The following is a 15,033-nucleotide window of genomic DNA, read 5'->3' as shown; positions in this document are numbered from 1 at the left end:
AGGCTTAAATTGTATCAATGACTTTCCACCACCTTTAGAATAAAGGTTGACAACCATTCAACAAAAACAATTAATATTTTCCTACAAATGTGCTATCTTTTAAGAAAGTAAATTTGAGGCCCTGGCCGGTTGGCTCAGCAGTAAAGTGTTGGCCTGGTGTGTGGAAGTCTTGGGTATAATTAATTCCTGGCCAGGGCACACAGGAGAAGCACCCATCTGCTTCTCCACCCTTCCCCCTCTCTTTTCTCTCTACCCCCCCACCCCCCACCCCCCACCCCCCACCCCGCCGGCAGCCAAGGCTCCATGGGAGCAAAGTTGGCCCAGACACTGAGGATGGCTCCATGGCCTCCACCTCAGGTGCTAGAATGGCTCCAATTGCAGCAGAGCAACGCCCTAAAGGGGCTGAGCATTGCCCCCTAGTGGGCATGCCTGGTGGATCCCGGTCAGGCACATGCAGGAGTCTGTCTGCCCCCCACCCACTTCGGGAAAAAAAAAAAAAGTAAATTCGAGTACAAATACATTGGTAACATTATAATTATTAAAATAAGGAGAAAAATTAGTGTGGGGAGGAGGATGTATGTGGAACAAGACTGACATTATTCAATTTCAGAAGCAAAAAAAGGGTAGTAATTAGTATTTTAGTAGTGCTGAGATAGGAAAGTTCTATGGGCACACAATTTGAGATGTGAACAGGAACGATTCATATGGAGATAAAAGCAAAAACTGAAATGAAAAGAGAACCCTTCAGGGACAGAATATACCAGAAATTTATCTTGGTATAACTTCCTGAAAGTTTCTTCCACTGACTTCATACTTAACAATGTAATGTTATAGTAGAGGAAGAAAACCTACACTTGGGATAGGCAAAAAAAGGCACGTCTGGAATTTTCACTGTAGCTCAAATTACAAACAGAGTAATGCCTGGCAGAATAACATATTAATAACAGTCTAATGAATAACATATTACATCTAACAGAATAACTGCTATTCATTTGCTTTAGATTTTACAAAGTTATTTTTACTTGTCTCAATTGCTCAAGAGCTTAAATACATATTGAGTATTCACCATGGACTGGAATAAAAAGTAAAAAAAATACTGTCTTCAAAATGAATCTGCTAACAGAAAAATCATATTAACTTTTCTGTAATTTTAAGCTGTTCATAATAAGAAACAATGTGATTTTATATAAATAGTAACAATAAATTTTGATATTTGGGTAACAGAAATATGTACAATATAATGAAATTGAACAAGATAATAAATAACGTAGGGCAGCAAGAATGAAGACTGGTATAATGAAATGCTTTATAGCAACCTTTGGTTTTAAAAAGTTGTTTTTTTATATTAAGAAACTATATTCACAGGTAGCCAATGTTATCCATTTCTTGTATATCTACAGCCTTCCAAAGATGTCCCAATGCACTTATACATCAAAGAATACACAGGGTGGGGCAAAAGTAGGTTTACAGTTGTGAGTACATGAAACTGTTTATTCTTATATTACTACTTAATTACTGTATTATTTTCAACAGGGATAACTGTAAACCTATTATTGTCCCACCCTGTATATATAAAACAAATATACACACATTTTTTTCTCATGGTTTTCATAAATGGTAACATATACTGCACACATATATATACTTAACTAATATGAATAAAATAAAATTGTATATCATGGAAGTCATTCCCAGATCAGGAAACAAAAAATTTTGTATGGGGGGGGGGTGAGAGCTGAATATCACTCTATTGTGGGGCTATAACATCTTTTATTTAATTCAATCTCTTGCTGTACTATTTGAGATTTAAGAAATTTCTGATCTTTTTTTATTAACAACTCTGCTGCCAACAGAAAACCCTGTACACAAGTAACTACATACATGTTAAACAGGGTCTTAAAGGAGGATCAAAATTCTGCCAACGAATAAATAGGTAAGATATTACTGGTAGAGGGAATGACTCAGACAAAGGCTCAAAGGTGTAAAACCAGAATTAAGTAGTTTGATGTTACCTGAATATAAAATCTGCAGTTGGAGAATGGCAGAAGGGAATGAAGATGGAAAAATAAACTGGAGCCATATTATTGGACTTAATCCCGTAGTATTTTAATAAGTGGGAAGAGATCAGATTTGTGCTTTAAAATGACTACTTAGACCCTGGCCGGTTAGCTCAGTGGCAAAGCGTCAGCCTGGCATGCGGGAGTCCCGGGTTCGATTCTCGGCCAGGGCACACAGGAGAAGCGCCCATCTGCTTCTCCACCCCTCCCCCTCTCTTTCCTCTCTGTCTCTCTCTTCCCCTCCCGCAGCCAAGGCTCCATTGGAGCAAAAGTTTGCCCGGGCGCTGGGGATGGCTCTCTGGCCTCTGCCTCAGGCGCTAGGATAGCTCTGATTGTGGCAGAGTGATGCCCCAGATGGGCAGAGCATCACCCCCGGTGGGCGTGCTGGGTGGATCTCAGTCGGTCGCATGCGGGAGTCTGTCTGACTGCCTCCCCCTTTCCAACTTCAGAAAAATGCAAATAAATAAATAAATAAATAAATAGACTACTTAATGGAAACAACTCAAATATTCGACTGATAGACAAATAAAATGTGTTACATATCTACAAAATTGAATACTCAGCAATAAAAAGGAATGCAACACTGATACAGTCTGCAACATGGATAAACTTTGAAACATTATGCTAAGTGAAGGAAGCCATTATTTCCGGAAAGACTACATATTTCATGATTTATATGAAATGTCCAGAACAGGCACATAGACACAGAAAGCAGATTAGAGGCTGCCTAAGGCTGGAGGCTGGAGAGGAGGGAGCGTTAAGGACAGATGGATAGGAACTGCTAACAGATATGGGTTTTGGGGGCGTGGGAAGGGGTGGTGGAAATATTTTAAAGTTGTGGTAATGATTGCATAGATTCATAAATATACTAAAAAACACTGAACTGCATATTTTAAATGGGTGATTTTATGTTAAGTATGTCTCAGTCAAGTTGCCATGTAGAGAACAGATTTGTGAGGTATCAAGACTGCAGGCAGAAATCCAGCTAGGAAACCTAACAGCGCCGGTGAAAGATAATGATATCATGTCTAAGCTAAGATACAGACAGTAGTGACAAAAAGGGGGGTTCGAGAATTTATTAGCTGACTAGATAAAGGAGTGATGGGAAAAGGATGAACCCTGAATTTCTTTTTTTTAAAGCTTTTTTTAGATTTTATTCATTTTTAGAGGGAGAGAGAGAAGGTAGGAGGAGCAGGCAAGCCCAGGGTTTCAAGCCAGTGATCTCAGCATTCCAGATTGACACTATCCACTGTGCCACCACAGGTCAGGCCAAATCTTGAATTTCTGTCTTGGGTGACTGGGTGAAGGATTGTGTTACTACCTTTCTTAGTCGTATGAGACAGGAAGTATAAAAAGCAGCTGATTTTTAATGAAAGGTAAGTTCCATTTCAGATATGTTGAGTTTGAGATGCATGTAGGATATCAAGATGAAACTGGCTAGTATATAGCTATTTTGAGGTGCTCCTGGGGGGAACCACCTGGAGTGGACTTGAGTCATGAGTGAAGAGGGGGTAGTTAAAACTATCAAACTGGATGTTACTGCTTAAGAAAGAAGAGAGTAAGCAAGGCATATTCCAAGAATGAAACTGGGTAACACCTGTATTTTGGGACAGGCTGAGAATAAGTAAATGAGTATGGGCAATTAACATTTTATTGAGCACCTGCTCTATGTGGTGGACACAGTGCTAGGTGGTACTTTGTTTCAATGCCTTTATCTGAACCATTTTATTTACTCCTCATAACAACTTCACAAGTTAGGGCAACTAATTTTTGTTTTTTAAGATTTTGTTCGTTTATTTTAGAGAGGAGAGAGCAAAAGAAAGGATGGGGAGGAGCGGGAAGCATCAACTCATAGTAGTTGCTTCTCATATGTGCCTTTACTGGGGTTTTCCAATCGGTTGACTTTAGCATTCTGGGTTCATGCTTTATCCAGTGCACCACCATAGGTTAGGCCTGATCTTCTTAATTTACAGATTAGAAGACTGGAATGAGAGATAGTAATTATTATGTGCAATGTGTCAGGGCTAAAAGCGACTGTGTTGGAATAACTAGAATCCAGATCTAATTCCAATGCTCAGACTCCTCCTACTTCACGTCTGCTTTCCACTGCTACAATACTGAACACGGTTTTTCTTTACTGCATGTAGTAGACATGTAACTGATTACTTAAAAAGCCAAACTTCAACGAGGTCATCAGGCAGACGCTACACAATTGGGTAAGATAAAAAGAGGACGCAAGAGAGTGACTTTATTTCCGTTTTAAGATATACCTTATCTTAAATAGGAAGTTTTCTTTGTAGCTGCGCTCCGAAGCCGTAATCCCTGGGATTCGAAAAGACAAAACCAGAATCTGCTGAGGGAAGTAATGAGGAACCCTATTATCAGTCTTCATGTCTTATGGATTCAAATTCTTGATCACAGAGCCCAGGGGCATCAGACCAGGGCGGCCCGTCTCCGGGTTGACGCAGAACGAACGTCGAGGATCAGCTTTGTCAACGGGTTTCTCAGCGGGGAAGAAGGCGCGATTAAAAGAGAATGATGCCTGGAGGAGGCGACTGTCCCAGAGATTCTAGAGACACCACCACTTTCATTTCCAGCACGCCCTGGGAACCCAGTCAAAGGGCCAGCACCCTCCCCGGTTCCCATTACTCACTTTTTTGATATTGGACTTGGAGGCGGGATGAAAGTCCTTCTTGCACATGAAATTGGCGAAGGATTTCCCCATCTTGGCGGATAAGCTGAGGAAAACAGCTACTAGAGCTGAGAGCAACGTAAACAAACTCCGCCGCCTAACCGGAACTGCGCCTTCGTAACAGCGGGGACTTCCGGGGTCAAAGGTGACAGCTTCCGGCAGCGAACTCCACTACCTACCACTGTTAGCCCCTTCCCAGTTTTACTTTTGGTTGCTCGGAGGCCAGGTGAGGGCCGTGTACCGGGAAGGGGCGTGCATGGTTGAAGCTGTCGGATCCGGGACCCGTGGCAGGGGCTCCGGGTCGCAGCTGCGCGGGCTGCAGTTGAACGGCCCCTACTGGGGTGCGGAGTGCGGCGCGAGCGGTGGCTCTTCTGCAAGATGAGTTTGAAGTTCGAATCCTTTAACCTGTAAACTCGAACTCGAGTTACATACTTATCTGCACCGATTTTCTCATCTGTGTTATGAAAATAGTAATTCTCGGAAAATGTTGCACGTTTGTGAGGATGTTTCTGAAAGCAATGAACTATAGCATTTAAAATAGAATGTCAGCTCTACAAGAGCGAGGGCTGTTTTGTTACCGGCTGTACGGTGCCTGGTACGGAAATTTGTTCCGTAAATATTTGTTGAATGACATATACACACGAGTTGTTTGTAAAGGCTTCCCCTCCGAAATAGGCTTGGAGGCTTCCTAACTAGGCTGTATGCTTCCTTAGCTTTCCTCTCGTACAAACTGTTGGGGAGCTCAGATCACCTGGTGCAGTTTGATGGCCCTGAGACTCCAGCGTTTTGAGTGGACGTGGCTGCTATAGGGGATCCACCAACCAACTCCTCTTGCGTGCGTGCGTGCGTGTGTGTGTATGCGATGCCTTTTGTGAGACGTTTACTCGGCTGCCAAAAAATAATAACGGCTTTTATTTGAGTATATTCTTTGTTCTGCGCAGTGTGCTAAACGCTTTACACATTACCTTACTAAATTCTTATAACAGCCCTATAAGATATTTACCAGCGGGGCAGGACGCCGGAGAGAGATGAAATAGCCTGCTTTGGAACACAAATAGAAGGCGATCCAGGAAATAAGGTTGAAATACTCACAAAAAAGAGCAGAAGCATTTGTGACCTCTTTCCATCACTGAGGGAGGAAAAGAGAAAAATTCTTAGGAATTTCAGGCTGAAGTTGTTTCCTATTTGAATAATTTTTGTCTTTCTAATTAAATATTTATTATATTTTGTTTTTAAGATGTGTACATAAAGCCATTTTAAGGTTTGGGCAGTATACAATAAAAGAAAGAAGGAAACTAAAACAATGTGTTTATTCTGGAAGCAAAGTAAAAAGTGTGAGACACTTAAGCATTCTACTAAAATCTAGGATTTATGATTTTTCTGAATTATGAATGAAGGCATAATCTTGATCGTAAATTATACAGTTAGAGTTTACAAGTTATGGATATGAGCTTCCTCATGAAAATATCAAAAAATTTAAATTTTGTTGACATCTTTTGTATTTGTCTGATTCAGTGAGGCTGTTTCAAAATGTCATTCTTATCGATATTATAATTTGTGTGTATTCTCTTCCAGCTCAAAAGAGATCTCTTCTTCATTTCTTTGAGGAAATAGTTGGTACACAATACTGAGACTTTTCTATAAGTTCTGCTGATAAGAGTACAACAATTAATAACACATACTGTCAGGCCTCAAGGATCTCATAGTCCAGTAAGGAGATTCATATATGTACATAAATATAATAAAATATGGCATTTACAACAGTAGAACCTAGGTATAGTGATTCCCAAATTTGGAAATAGTCAAAGGTGACTCAGGGAAGACTTCAGGAGAAAAAGATCTTAGGGGGTAAATTTGACCTATAGATTAGAAGCTGTTATTGCTATTTTCTTACTGATTTTTTTAGTACATGAAGTTTAAAATTTCAATGAACAGTTTTTATTAGATATGGCAATATCATCTTGTGGTCATTAAGTAAAACTTTTTGTATATACTTAAAAATGATTTTCTCTTTTTATTTTGAATCTTCTATATGATTTTCAGTTAAAAAAAAATGGAACCTCGTTCCTGTGACACTTTTGTAGCTTTACCTCCAGCAACTGTTGGAAATAGGATTATTTTTGGAAAAAATTCAGATAGACTCTGTGATGAAGTACAAGAAGTAGTTTATTTTCCTGCTGCAGTTCACAATGACCTCAGAGGACATCTTAAGGTAGGTGAAGTATATATTTTTGTTAGCAATATGTTTCTTTAAAAATATCATAAAGTTTTTTTTCTCATTAGCTAGCTATTTGGCAGATAATACAGAATTTAAAATTTTTTAAATTTAAATTTGAAAAATAATTTGAATCAGAAGTAGACTTCTTGTTTTTTATTTCATGATTTAGAGCAGGGGTCTCAAACTCAACTCAGCATGTGGGCCGCAGAGCAAGATCACAGCCGTTCTGCGGGCCGCACTAGGTCTACAAAAGGCAACTGTTACGCAACACTTTTCTCACTGCAGTTGAAAACAAAAAAAAAATCAGTACAACAAGCACAATTGTACATGCAGTTTACTCAGTGTCACAAAACGACCAGAAACTGTAGTTCGCATCACAACTGCTGTTAACTAAGCTAATATCTAGCTAGGATGCTAGAGAAATGAAAAATACAAGTAGGCCCCTAGGCTTACTTAATTTTATCCAAAATATTTTGAACTTCGTGGATTAGTCTGCGGGCCGCACAAAATTGTCCGGCAGGCCGCATGTGGCCCGTGGGCCGCGAGTTTTAGACCCCTGATTTAGAGGAAGCTGAAATAACAATAATAACGGTTAATTCTTTAGTCAAATACTTTAGTGCTTACTATATGTAAGCATGTTAAATAGGACAGGGGTTTAAAACCTGCTGTTAAGCTTACAATTTAGTAGAGGAACCAGATGCATATGCAGCTAACCCCATTATAAAGGACAACACTTAAGAGCAGAAAGGACACAATTCAGCCTGGGGATGAAGGAGCGCTTCACCAGAGTTGGGGTTTTAGCTGGAATTTGATGGACCAAGAGGATTCTGATTGATGTAGATTGGAAAAGGCATTCCAGATTCTGGAATAACAGTTTTATTATCTGGAAATAAAATTTTGGGCCAGTGATAACAATATCAACATGAATTTTATGTAGTCATTTGGTAGAATACATATTAAGTAAAGGGTTCTTTAAACTTTTTATTTAAAAAGTAATTTACATGGTACTTAAAGTCTTACATGGCGCTTTAATTGCTAACATTTTTTAGATTTCAATATTCTAATACTAAAATATATTAAATATATTATACTAGTTGTTTTCTATATACTAGGCCAGTTTTTCTTTTGCTCTAATGATTTATTCGTCTTGGGTCAATTTCTAATTTTGTCTCTTGATATTTATATCTAGCTTATCCTGTTAACCAGTGTGGTTCTCATTCTTTTCACTATTGTGGACATGCCAGATAGATGGGCTTCTATGGCAGTGCCCTGTGTTTAAAGGCTACTGTATGGGACTTAGTATATCACTAACCAAGAAAAATACTGGACATTGAGATAGAGAACTGCTCCCTTAAGCTTCAACTCACATACATCTTCCTTTACAAAGTGTTTCAAGATTTCACAATTAGAAACCATCTCTCTTCTGAGTTTCCATTAGTTCCTTAGCTTCACTGTTCTTCATGGCCCTTGTACTTGAGATTTGTTATACCGTAGTTAATGTACAAGTCTTATTTTCTTGAAAGCAAGATCTGTATCTGATTCATCTCTTAACAGAATGCTTTATAATAGGAGATGTTCAGCAACTATTTGAATGAATAAAATGTTCAGGGTCAGTTCTGAATGTTTTAATGGTTATGCTTTATTATTGAAAATTTTAATTTAGTTGTATTTCATTTATCTCTTCTGTAATGGTCACATTTTCTGATTGGTTTTTAGGATTTTGGACTCTGATAACTTTTATTTTTTGGTTTTATGGTTGTTGCTATGACTTTCTTTACAGTGTACTTACATAGAAATTGATCAAGTTCCTGAAACATATGCTGTTGTTCTCAGTCGCCCAGCTTGGTTATGGGGAGCAGAAATGGGAGCGAATGAGCATGGAGTGTGCATTGGGAATGAAGCTGTTTGGGGAAGAGAAGAAGTTCTGGACGAAGAGGCCCTCCTGGGCATGGACCTTGTCAGGTCATTTTTGGGTTATATTTTTTGCACTATAGAACTTGTCTAAATTTTAAATTTCGGTGTAACTCCTACATATTTTTCTTTTAATTTTGGACTTTAATACTTTATAGTTTGTATCAAAAATGCTTTAAAGTACTGGCATGCAGTGTAGATTCTCAAATAGCATTAATTGGGAGAGGCTAAGAGTTGATAATCATGATTCCTTGGAAGTACCTAATGTATTTTATCAGACTGTAAGTAATTCTCACAGTAACCTCAGGGTATATGTTATTATTCTCATTTTGCAGGTGAGATACCTGAGAGTCAGAGATAAAGTAACTTGCCAATAAATTACCAAGTTGGAATTTGAACACTATCTATTTGACTCCAAACTGTTTTTGATTCTAAACTGGCTTCCTGAGGAATAGTTTTGAAGTTGGATTTCAGCTTATCTCTTAACTTGTAGGAATTTTTACTTTGAATATAAACACAAAATCTCATGCATGAAATTATTTAAGCAAAATAATGGAAATTTATTTTAATCTGAGAATTTCAATATTTTTATTTTAGACTTGGCCTTGAAAGAGCTGATACAGCTGAAAAAGCCCTTGATGTCATTGTTGATTTGTTAGAAAAGCATGGCCAGGGTGGAAATTGTGCAGAGGGTGGTATGGAATTTAGCTATCACAACAGTTTCCTGATAGTGGATAGAAATGAAGCCTGGATTCTGGAGACTGCAGGGAAGTACTGGGCAGCAGAGAAAGTACAAGGTATAAACAACTTTCCATCATTTGTTTTACAATTCATAAACACTGCCTTAATTGCCGTGCATTTAATTGTCTTTCAAGATTTATAATTTACTGCAATGAATGGTTGAACTATAGGGGAAATGGAAAAAAAATATTTTAATAACTTTTGGTTTTTTGTTTGTTTTTTTTAGTGAGAGAGAGAGAGAGAGCCAGAGCCAGACAGGAAGGGAGAGAGACGAGGAATATCAACTCATAGTTGCAGCTCCTTAGCTTTTCATTGATTATTTCTCATATGTGCCTTGACCAGTGGGCTCCAGCTGAACCACTGACCCTTGCTCAAGCCAGCGACCTTTGGGCTCAACACAGTGACCATGGGGTTATGTCTGTGATTCCATGTTCAAGCCAACAACCCTGTGCTCAAACTGGTGATGCTGAGCTCAAGCCAGATAAGCCTGGTTCAAGCCGGTGACCTCAGGGTTTCGAACCTGGGTCCTCAGAGTCCCAAGTTGATGCGCTATCCACTGTACCACCTCCGAGTCAGGCTATAATTTTTAAAAAATATTTTATTTATTGATTTTACAGAGAGAGGATATTGGGGGTGGGGATGGGAAGTATCAACTCTTAGTTGCTTTACTTTAGTTGTTCATCAGTTGCTTGTCATATATGCCTTGACCAGGTAAGCCTAGGGTTTCAAACCACTGACCTCAGCATTCCAGGTCGAGGCTTTATTTTTTTATTTTTATTAAAAAAAATTTTTTTTAATTTATTCATTTTAGAGAGGAGAGGGAGAGACAGAGAGAGACAGAGAGACAGAGAGAGAGAGAGGAGAGACAGAGAGAGAGAAGGGGGGGAGGAGCTGGAAGCATCAACTCCCATATGTGCCTTGACCAGGCAAGCCCAGGGTTTCGAAGCGGCGACCTCAGCATTTCCAGGTCGACACTTTATCCACTGCGCCACCACAGGTCAGGCCTCCAGGTCGAGGCTTTATACACTGCGCCACCACAGGTCAGGCAGAAATGAAAAAAATGTAAAGAACATACAATGAGAGAGCACTATAAAGAGCTTTCTCGAAAATGAGGAAAGGTGGTGTTATTTCTTTTTCACATTATATATAAATTTTAAATAATCTGTATCTATTTTCTGTACAGTAGCGCTTAGCTGTTTTATAGTGCTTTTCTACTTTTAAATAACCCCTTACTATTTCTTTTTCTTTTAACTTTGGGCTGAACTCTAGAATTTCATCATGTTGTGGGTATGGTGGTGAGAAAGGGGAGGATGTTTGGGTGGAATGGATATCTGTGGGTTAATGGTTGAAAAGAATATCTTGGTACAATAGTAAAATGTAAAAAAAATTGGTATCATAGTAAAACAATTTGATTGTTTTAGAATGCTTTGCTTTGTTTTTCATGGTTTCTTTGTGATCACATATTCCTGTCATTTTCAAGTGAGAAAATCCATATATCCACATATAAGGCAGTGAGTGGAAGACTTAGAATTTAAGTCTCTGCATCCTGACTCCCGATTCAGTGTTTTTTCACTAGAATAGTCTTGTGCTCAAGTATGATCACATACTTCTTGTGTACTTACCTCTTGGAGCTCAAGGGAGATAAGATACACAAGTGGAAATATTACATGGTACATGAATGACACAGACACATATATGCCATACATGTCCAGAGAAAGTAAAAGTCATTGTGAGCTGGAGGAGTTCAGAAAGGCTTCATGAAGGGACCTTGAGTTTTAGAAGGTTTGGATGTTATTTTCCACAAAAGGTAATTACCAGTTGTTTTGATGGATGTTTTATTTTATATTTTGCATGTATGTTTACTAATACAACATTTAAAAATACATATTGAGGCCCTGGCCGGTTGGCTCAGTGGTAGAACGTCAGCCTAGCGTGCGGAGGACCCGGGTTCGATTCCCGGCCAGGGCACACAGGAGAAGCGCCCATTTGCTTCTCCACCCCTCCGCCGCGCTTTCCTCTCTCTCTCATCCCCTCCCGCAGCCAAGGCTCCAGTGGAGCAAAGATGGCCCAGGCGCTGGGGATGGCTCTGTGGCCTCTGCCTCAGGCGCTAGAGTGGCTCTGGTCGCAACATGGCGACGCCCAGGATGGGCAGAGCATCGCCCCCTGGTGGGCAGAGCTTCGCCCCTGGTGGGCGTGCCGGGTGGATCCCGGTCGGGCGCATGCGGGAGTCTATCTCTCCCTGTTTCCAGCTTCAGAAAAATGAAAAAAATATATATATATTGAATTTAGACTGTTTTTCTTATTGTGATAATTTGGTACCATTTATTATAATTGGGTACAAGTGTTGATTGTACCATTAAGCACTTTTTACTTTATTAAAAATGCCACATAGAAGAGAGAAATAAATACTGGCATATTCTTTTGAAAAAGATAGACCCAGCTAGCCATCCATGACAGCACTATTATTGGGTCTAATTATCCATTTGTAGATTAATTTCGCCAACTGGTTTCCTTACTAAGGGAGCCCAAGAACCAAATAGTTAAACTGTAAGGAATTAGCTATTAAATGGAAACTTCTTTTCTGTATTTGTTCTATCATGAGTTAAGTCTAGATTTTATAGTGGGAATATCTCATGTATGACTTCATTAAAGTAACTTAATTGATTTCTACTTAGAAGACTATTATTCAAATACTGCCTTTAAAAAAGATCAATTTTTCTGCCTGACTGGTAGTGAGCAGTGAATAGAGTGTCAACCTGGGATGCTGATATTCCAGGTTTGAAACCCAGAGGTCTCCGACTTGAGTGCAGGCTCATAAGCTTGAGTAAGGGCGGTTGCTGGCTTTAGTGTGAGATCATCGAAATAATCCCATGATTGCTGGCTTGAGCCCAAAGGTCACTGGCTTGAGCAAGGGGTCACTGGCTCGGCTTGAGCTCCCCTGTCAAGGCACATATGAGAAGTAATCAATGAACAACTAAGGTGCTGCAACAAAGAATTGATGCTTCTAATCTCTTCACTTCCTCTCTATCTCTCTCTGTCTCTCTCTCTCTCACAAAGTAAAAATATCAAGTTTTACTTTTCATGATATATTTTATTATTAATTCTTTAGGCTTTTATTGTTTCTTCTATTTTGTATTTTAGTTGGACATTTTATTTATAACTTAGTATGTTATTTTTAGAAGCCTTATATTTCTGTTCTAAACTTATTTATGACTTCAGTATTTAAAAAATCTAATTCATACAAAAGACTAATATCTAAAATATACAAAGAACTCTCAAAATCCAATAGTAAAAAAAATCCACTTAGAAAAATGGGCAAAAGACATGATGTCAAAAAGCACATGAAATGATGTTCAACATCATTAACCATCAGAGAAAGACAAACTAAAATCACAATGAGATATCACTATACCTCTATCAGAATGGCTAAAATAAAGAATGACACCACCAAATACTGGTAAGAATGTGGAGACTGGATCACTGATACATTGCTAGTAAGTATATACAGCTACTCTGGATAACAGTTTGGCATTTTTAAAAAAATTAAACATGCAACTACCATAAAACCTAGGAATTGCAATATTGTGCATTTGTCCCAGAGAAATATAAACTTACATTCACACAAGAACCTGTACATGTATATTTATAGCAGCTTTTTCCATGACAGCCCCAAACTGGAAGCAACCCAAATGTCATTTAATTTGTGCATGGCTAAACAAACTGTCATACATCCATACATACTATAGAATACTATTCAGCAATAAAAAGAAATGAACTGTTGACACATGTAATGACCTGAATGAATCTTTAGAGAATTATACTGAATGAAAAAGCCAAAAGGTTATATACTATATGATTCTATTTATGTAACATTCTTAAATGAGAGTTTTTAGAAATGGATAATGGACTAGTGGTTGCCTGGGGTTAACGAGAGGTGAGGGAGGGAGATGAGTGAGTGCCTATAAGGGCGACTTGAGTGATCCTTCTGGTAATAAAAATATTCTACATCCTGACTGGATCAATACCAGTATTTTGGTTGTGATATACAAGATGTTACCATTGGGAGGAACTGGGTAAAGGATCTTTATTACTTCATTTACAATTGCATGTGAATCAAACTCAAAAAATTTAATTAAAAATTTTTAATTTAAAAAGTAATTTATCTTTTTGAATATGTAATAGATGCATATGGTATAAAATTTAGAAGTCTAAATTTACATAAAATAGTGATTAAGAATTACAATGTGCTTTATGTTAAATATCACTTTTCTTCTCCCTTCACCTCTTCTTCTTTGAAAATAGAGGGAGTTCGTAATATTTCTAATCAGCTTTCTATAACAACTAAGATTGATCGGGAACACCCAGACTTGCGAAACTACGCTAAGCAGAAAGGCTGGTGGGATGGTAAAAAGGAGTTTGATTTTGCGGCAACATACTCTTATATTGACACAGCCAAGATGACAGTTTCTCCAGGCAGATACTGTGAAGGCTACAAACTTCTGGATAAACACAAAGGTAATTTTATCATTTAAATAACATAAAAATGAAAAATTATATTTTGTGTAGATATAATATGGGTATAATAAAATGTTTTTGAAGAATTATTCTTAGTAAAGATGTAGTTTTATTTAAACTAAAATTATTATGATATTATATACTTTTTAAAAATTTATTAAGTGAGAAGCAGGGAGGCAGAGAGACAGACTCCCGCATGCTCCCAACCTGGATCTACCCAGGAAGCCCCTTGGGCATGCTCTGCCCATCTGGGGCAGCTGCCCTGTTGATCAGCAGCTGAGCTATTTTAGCGCCTGAGTCTAGGCCAGGGTGCCATCCTCAGTGTCCAGAGCCAACTTGCTTTAACCATTGGAGCCATGGCTATCAGAGGGAAAGAGAAAGAAAAAGTGAAAGAGAAGGGGGAGGGGTGAAGAAGCAGATGGTTGCTTCTCCTGTATGCCCTGACTGGGAATCGAATCCAGAACTTTATATACCAGGCAACACTATACCACTGAGCCAACTGGCCAGGGCATAAGCTATTTTATAAGATGAGTGAAGTGCTGTATGATTATAAGAGGGTAGTGATTCTTTTTGAAGGACATGTTCAGATTTGTAATCTTCAGACATTTTTCCAGTTCTTACTAAGGTTCTTAAATCCAGGTTGGGATTACTTTTCTTCTTAGAGTTCATTGGAACATGGAGACCAAGTTTTTGGACTATGGTTGTGGCTTCTTTCATTTATCTTTGCTAGTATTATTATTGGTTATTTTTTATTACAAAAGTTATATCTAGAACTTGTCAAAAAGACAAACTGAGCAGCCTGACCTGTGGTGGCGCAGTGGATAAAGCATTAACCTGGAATGCTGTGGTCACCGGTTCGAAACCCTGGGCTTTCTTGGTCAAGCACATATGGGAAGCTA

General features: G+C 38.6%; 2 protein-coding genes across 5 annotated transcripts in view; one reads left to right on the top strand and one right to left on the bottom strand.

The window, feature by feature from the left end:
- The window catches only part of CIR1 (corepressor interacting with RBPJ, CIR1), a 34,812-nt gene extending 29,950 nt beyond the window's left edge, over window positions 1-4,862 (bottom strand). The window contains exon 1 of the mRNA XM_066233897.1: window positions 4,711-4,862. Coding sequence (XP_066089994.1) covers window positions 4,711-4,782 — 72 coding nt within the window. The 5' untranslated portion in view covers window positions 4,783-4,862. The remainder of the gene's footprint in view (window positions 1-4,710) is intronic.
- A 10-nt stretch (window positions 4,863-4,872) lies between these two features.
- Window positions 4,873-15,033, top strand: part of SCRN3 (secernin 3) — a 43,587-nt gene continuing 33,426 nt past the window's right edge. Inside the window, exons 1-5 of one of the 4 annotated variants that reach the window (XM_066233892.1) lie at window positions 4,873-4,975; window positions 6,793-6,961; window positions 8,748-8,929; window positions 9,476-9,675; window positions 13,922-14,134. In XM_066233892.1, coding sequence (XP_066089989.1) covers window positions 6,803-6,961; window positions 8,748-8,929; window positions 9,476-9,675; window positions 13,922-14,134 — 754 coding nt within the window. In that variant the 5' untranslated portion in view covers window positions 4,873-4,975; window positions 6,793-6,802. The remainder of the gene's footprint in view (window positions 4,976-6,792; window positions 6,962-8,747; window positions 8,930-9,475; window positions 9,676-13,921; window positions 14,135-15,033) is intronic. The other 3 variants (XM_066233894.1, XM_066233895.1, XM_066233896.1) reach the window with 3 other exon arrangements.

This window comes from Saccopteryx bilineata, chromosome 5, assembly GCF_036850765.1.
Source record: "Saccopteryx bilineata isolate mSacBil1 chromosome 5, mSacBil1_pri_phased_curated, whole genome shotgun sequence".
In the NCBI taxonomy this organism is placed as follows: Eukaryota; Metazoa; Chordata; class Mammalia; order Chiroptera; family Emballonuridae; genus Saccopteryx; species Saccopteryx bilineata.
This window is presented reverse-complemented; position numbering and strand designations above follow the sequence as displayed.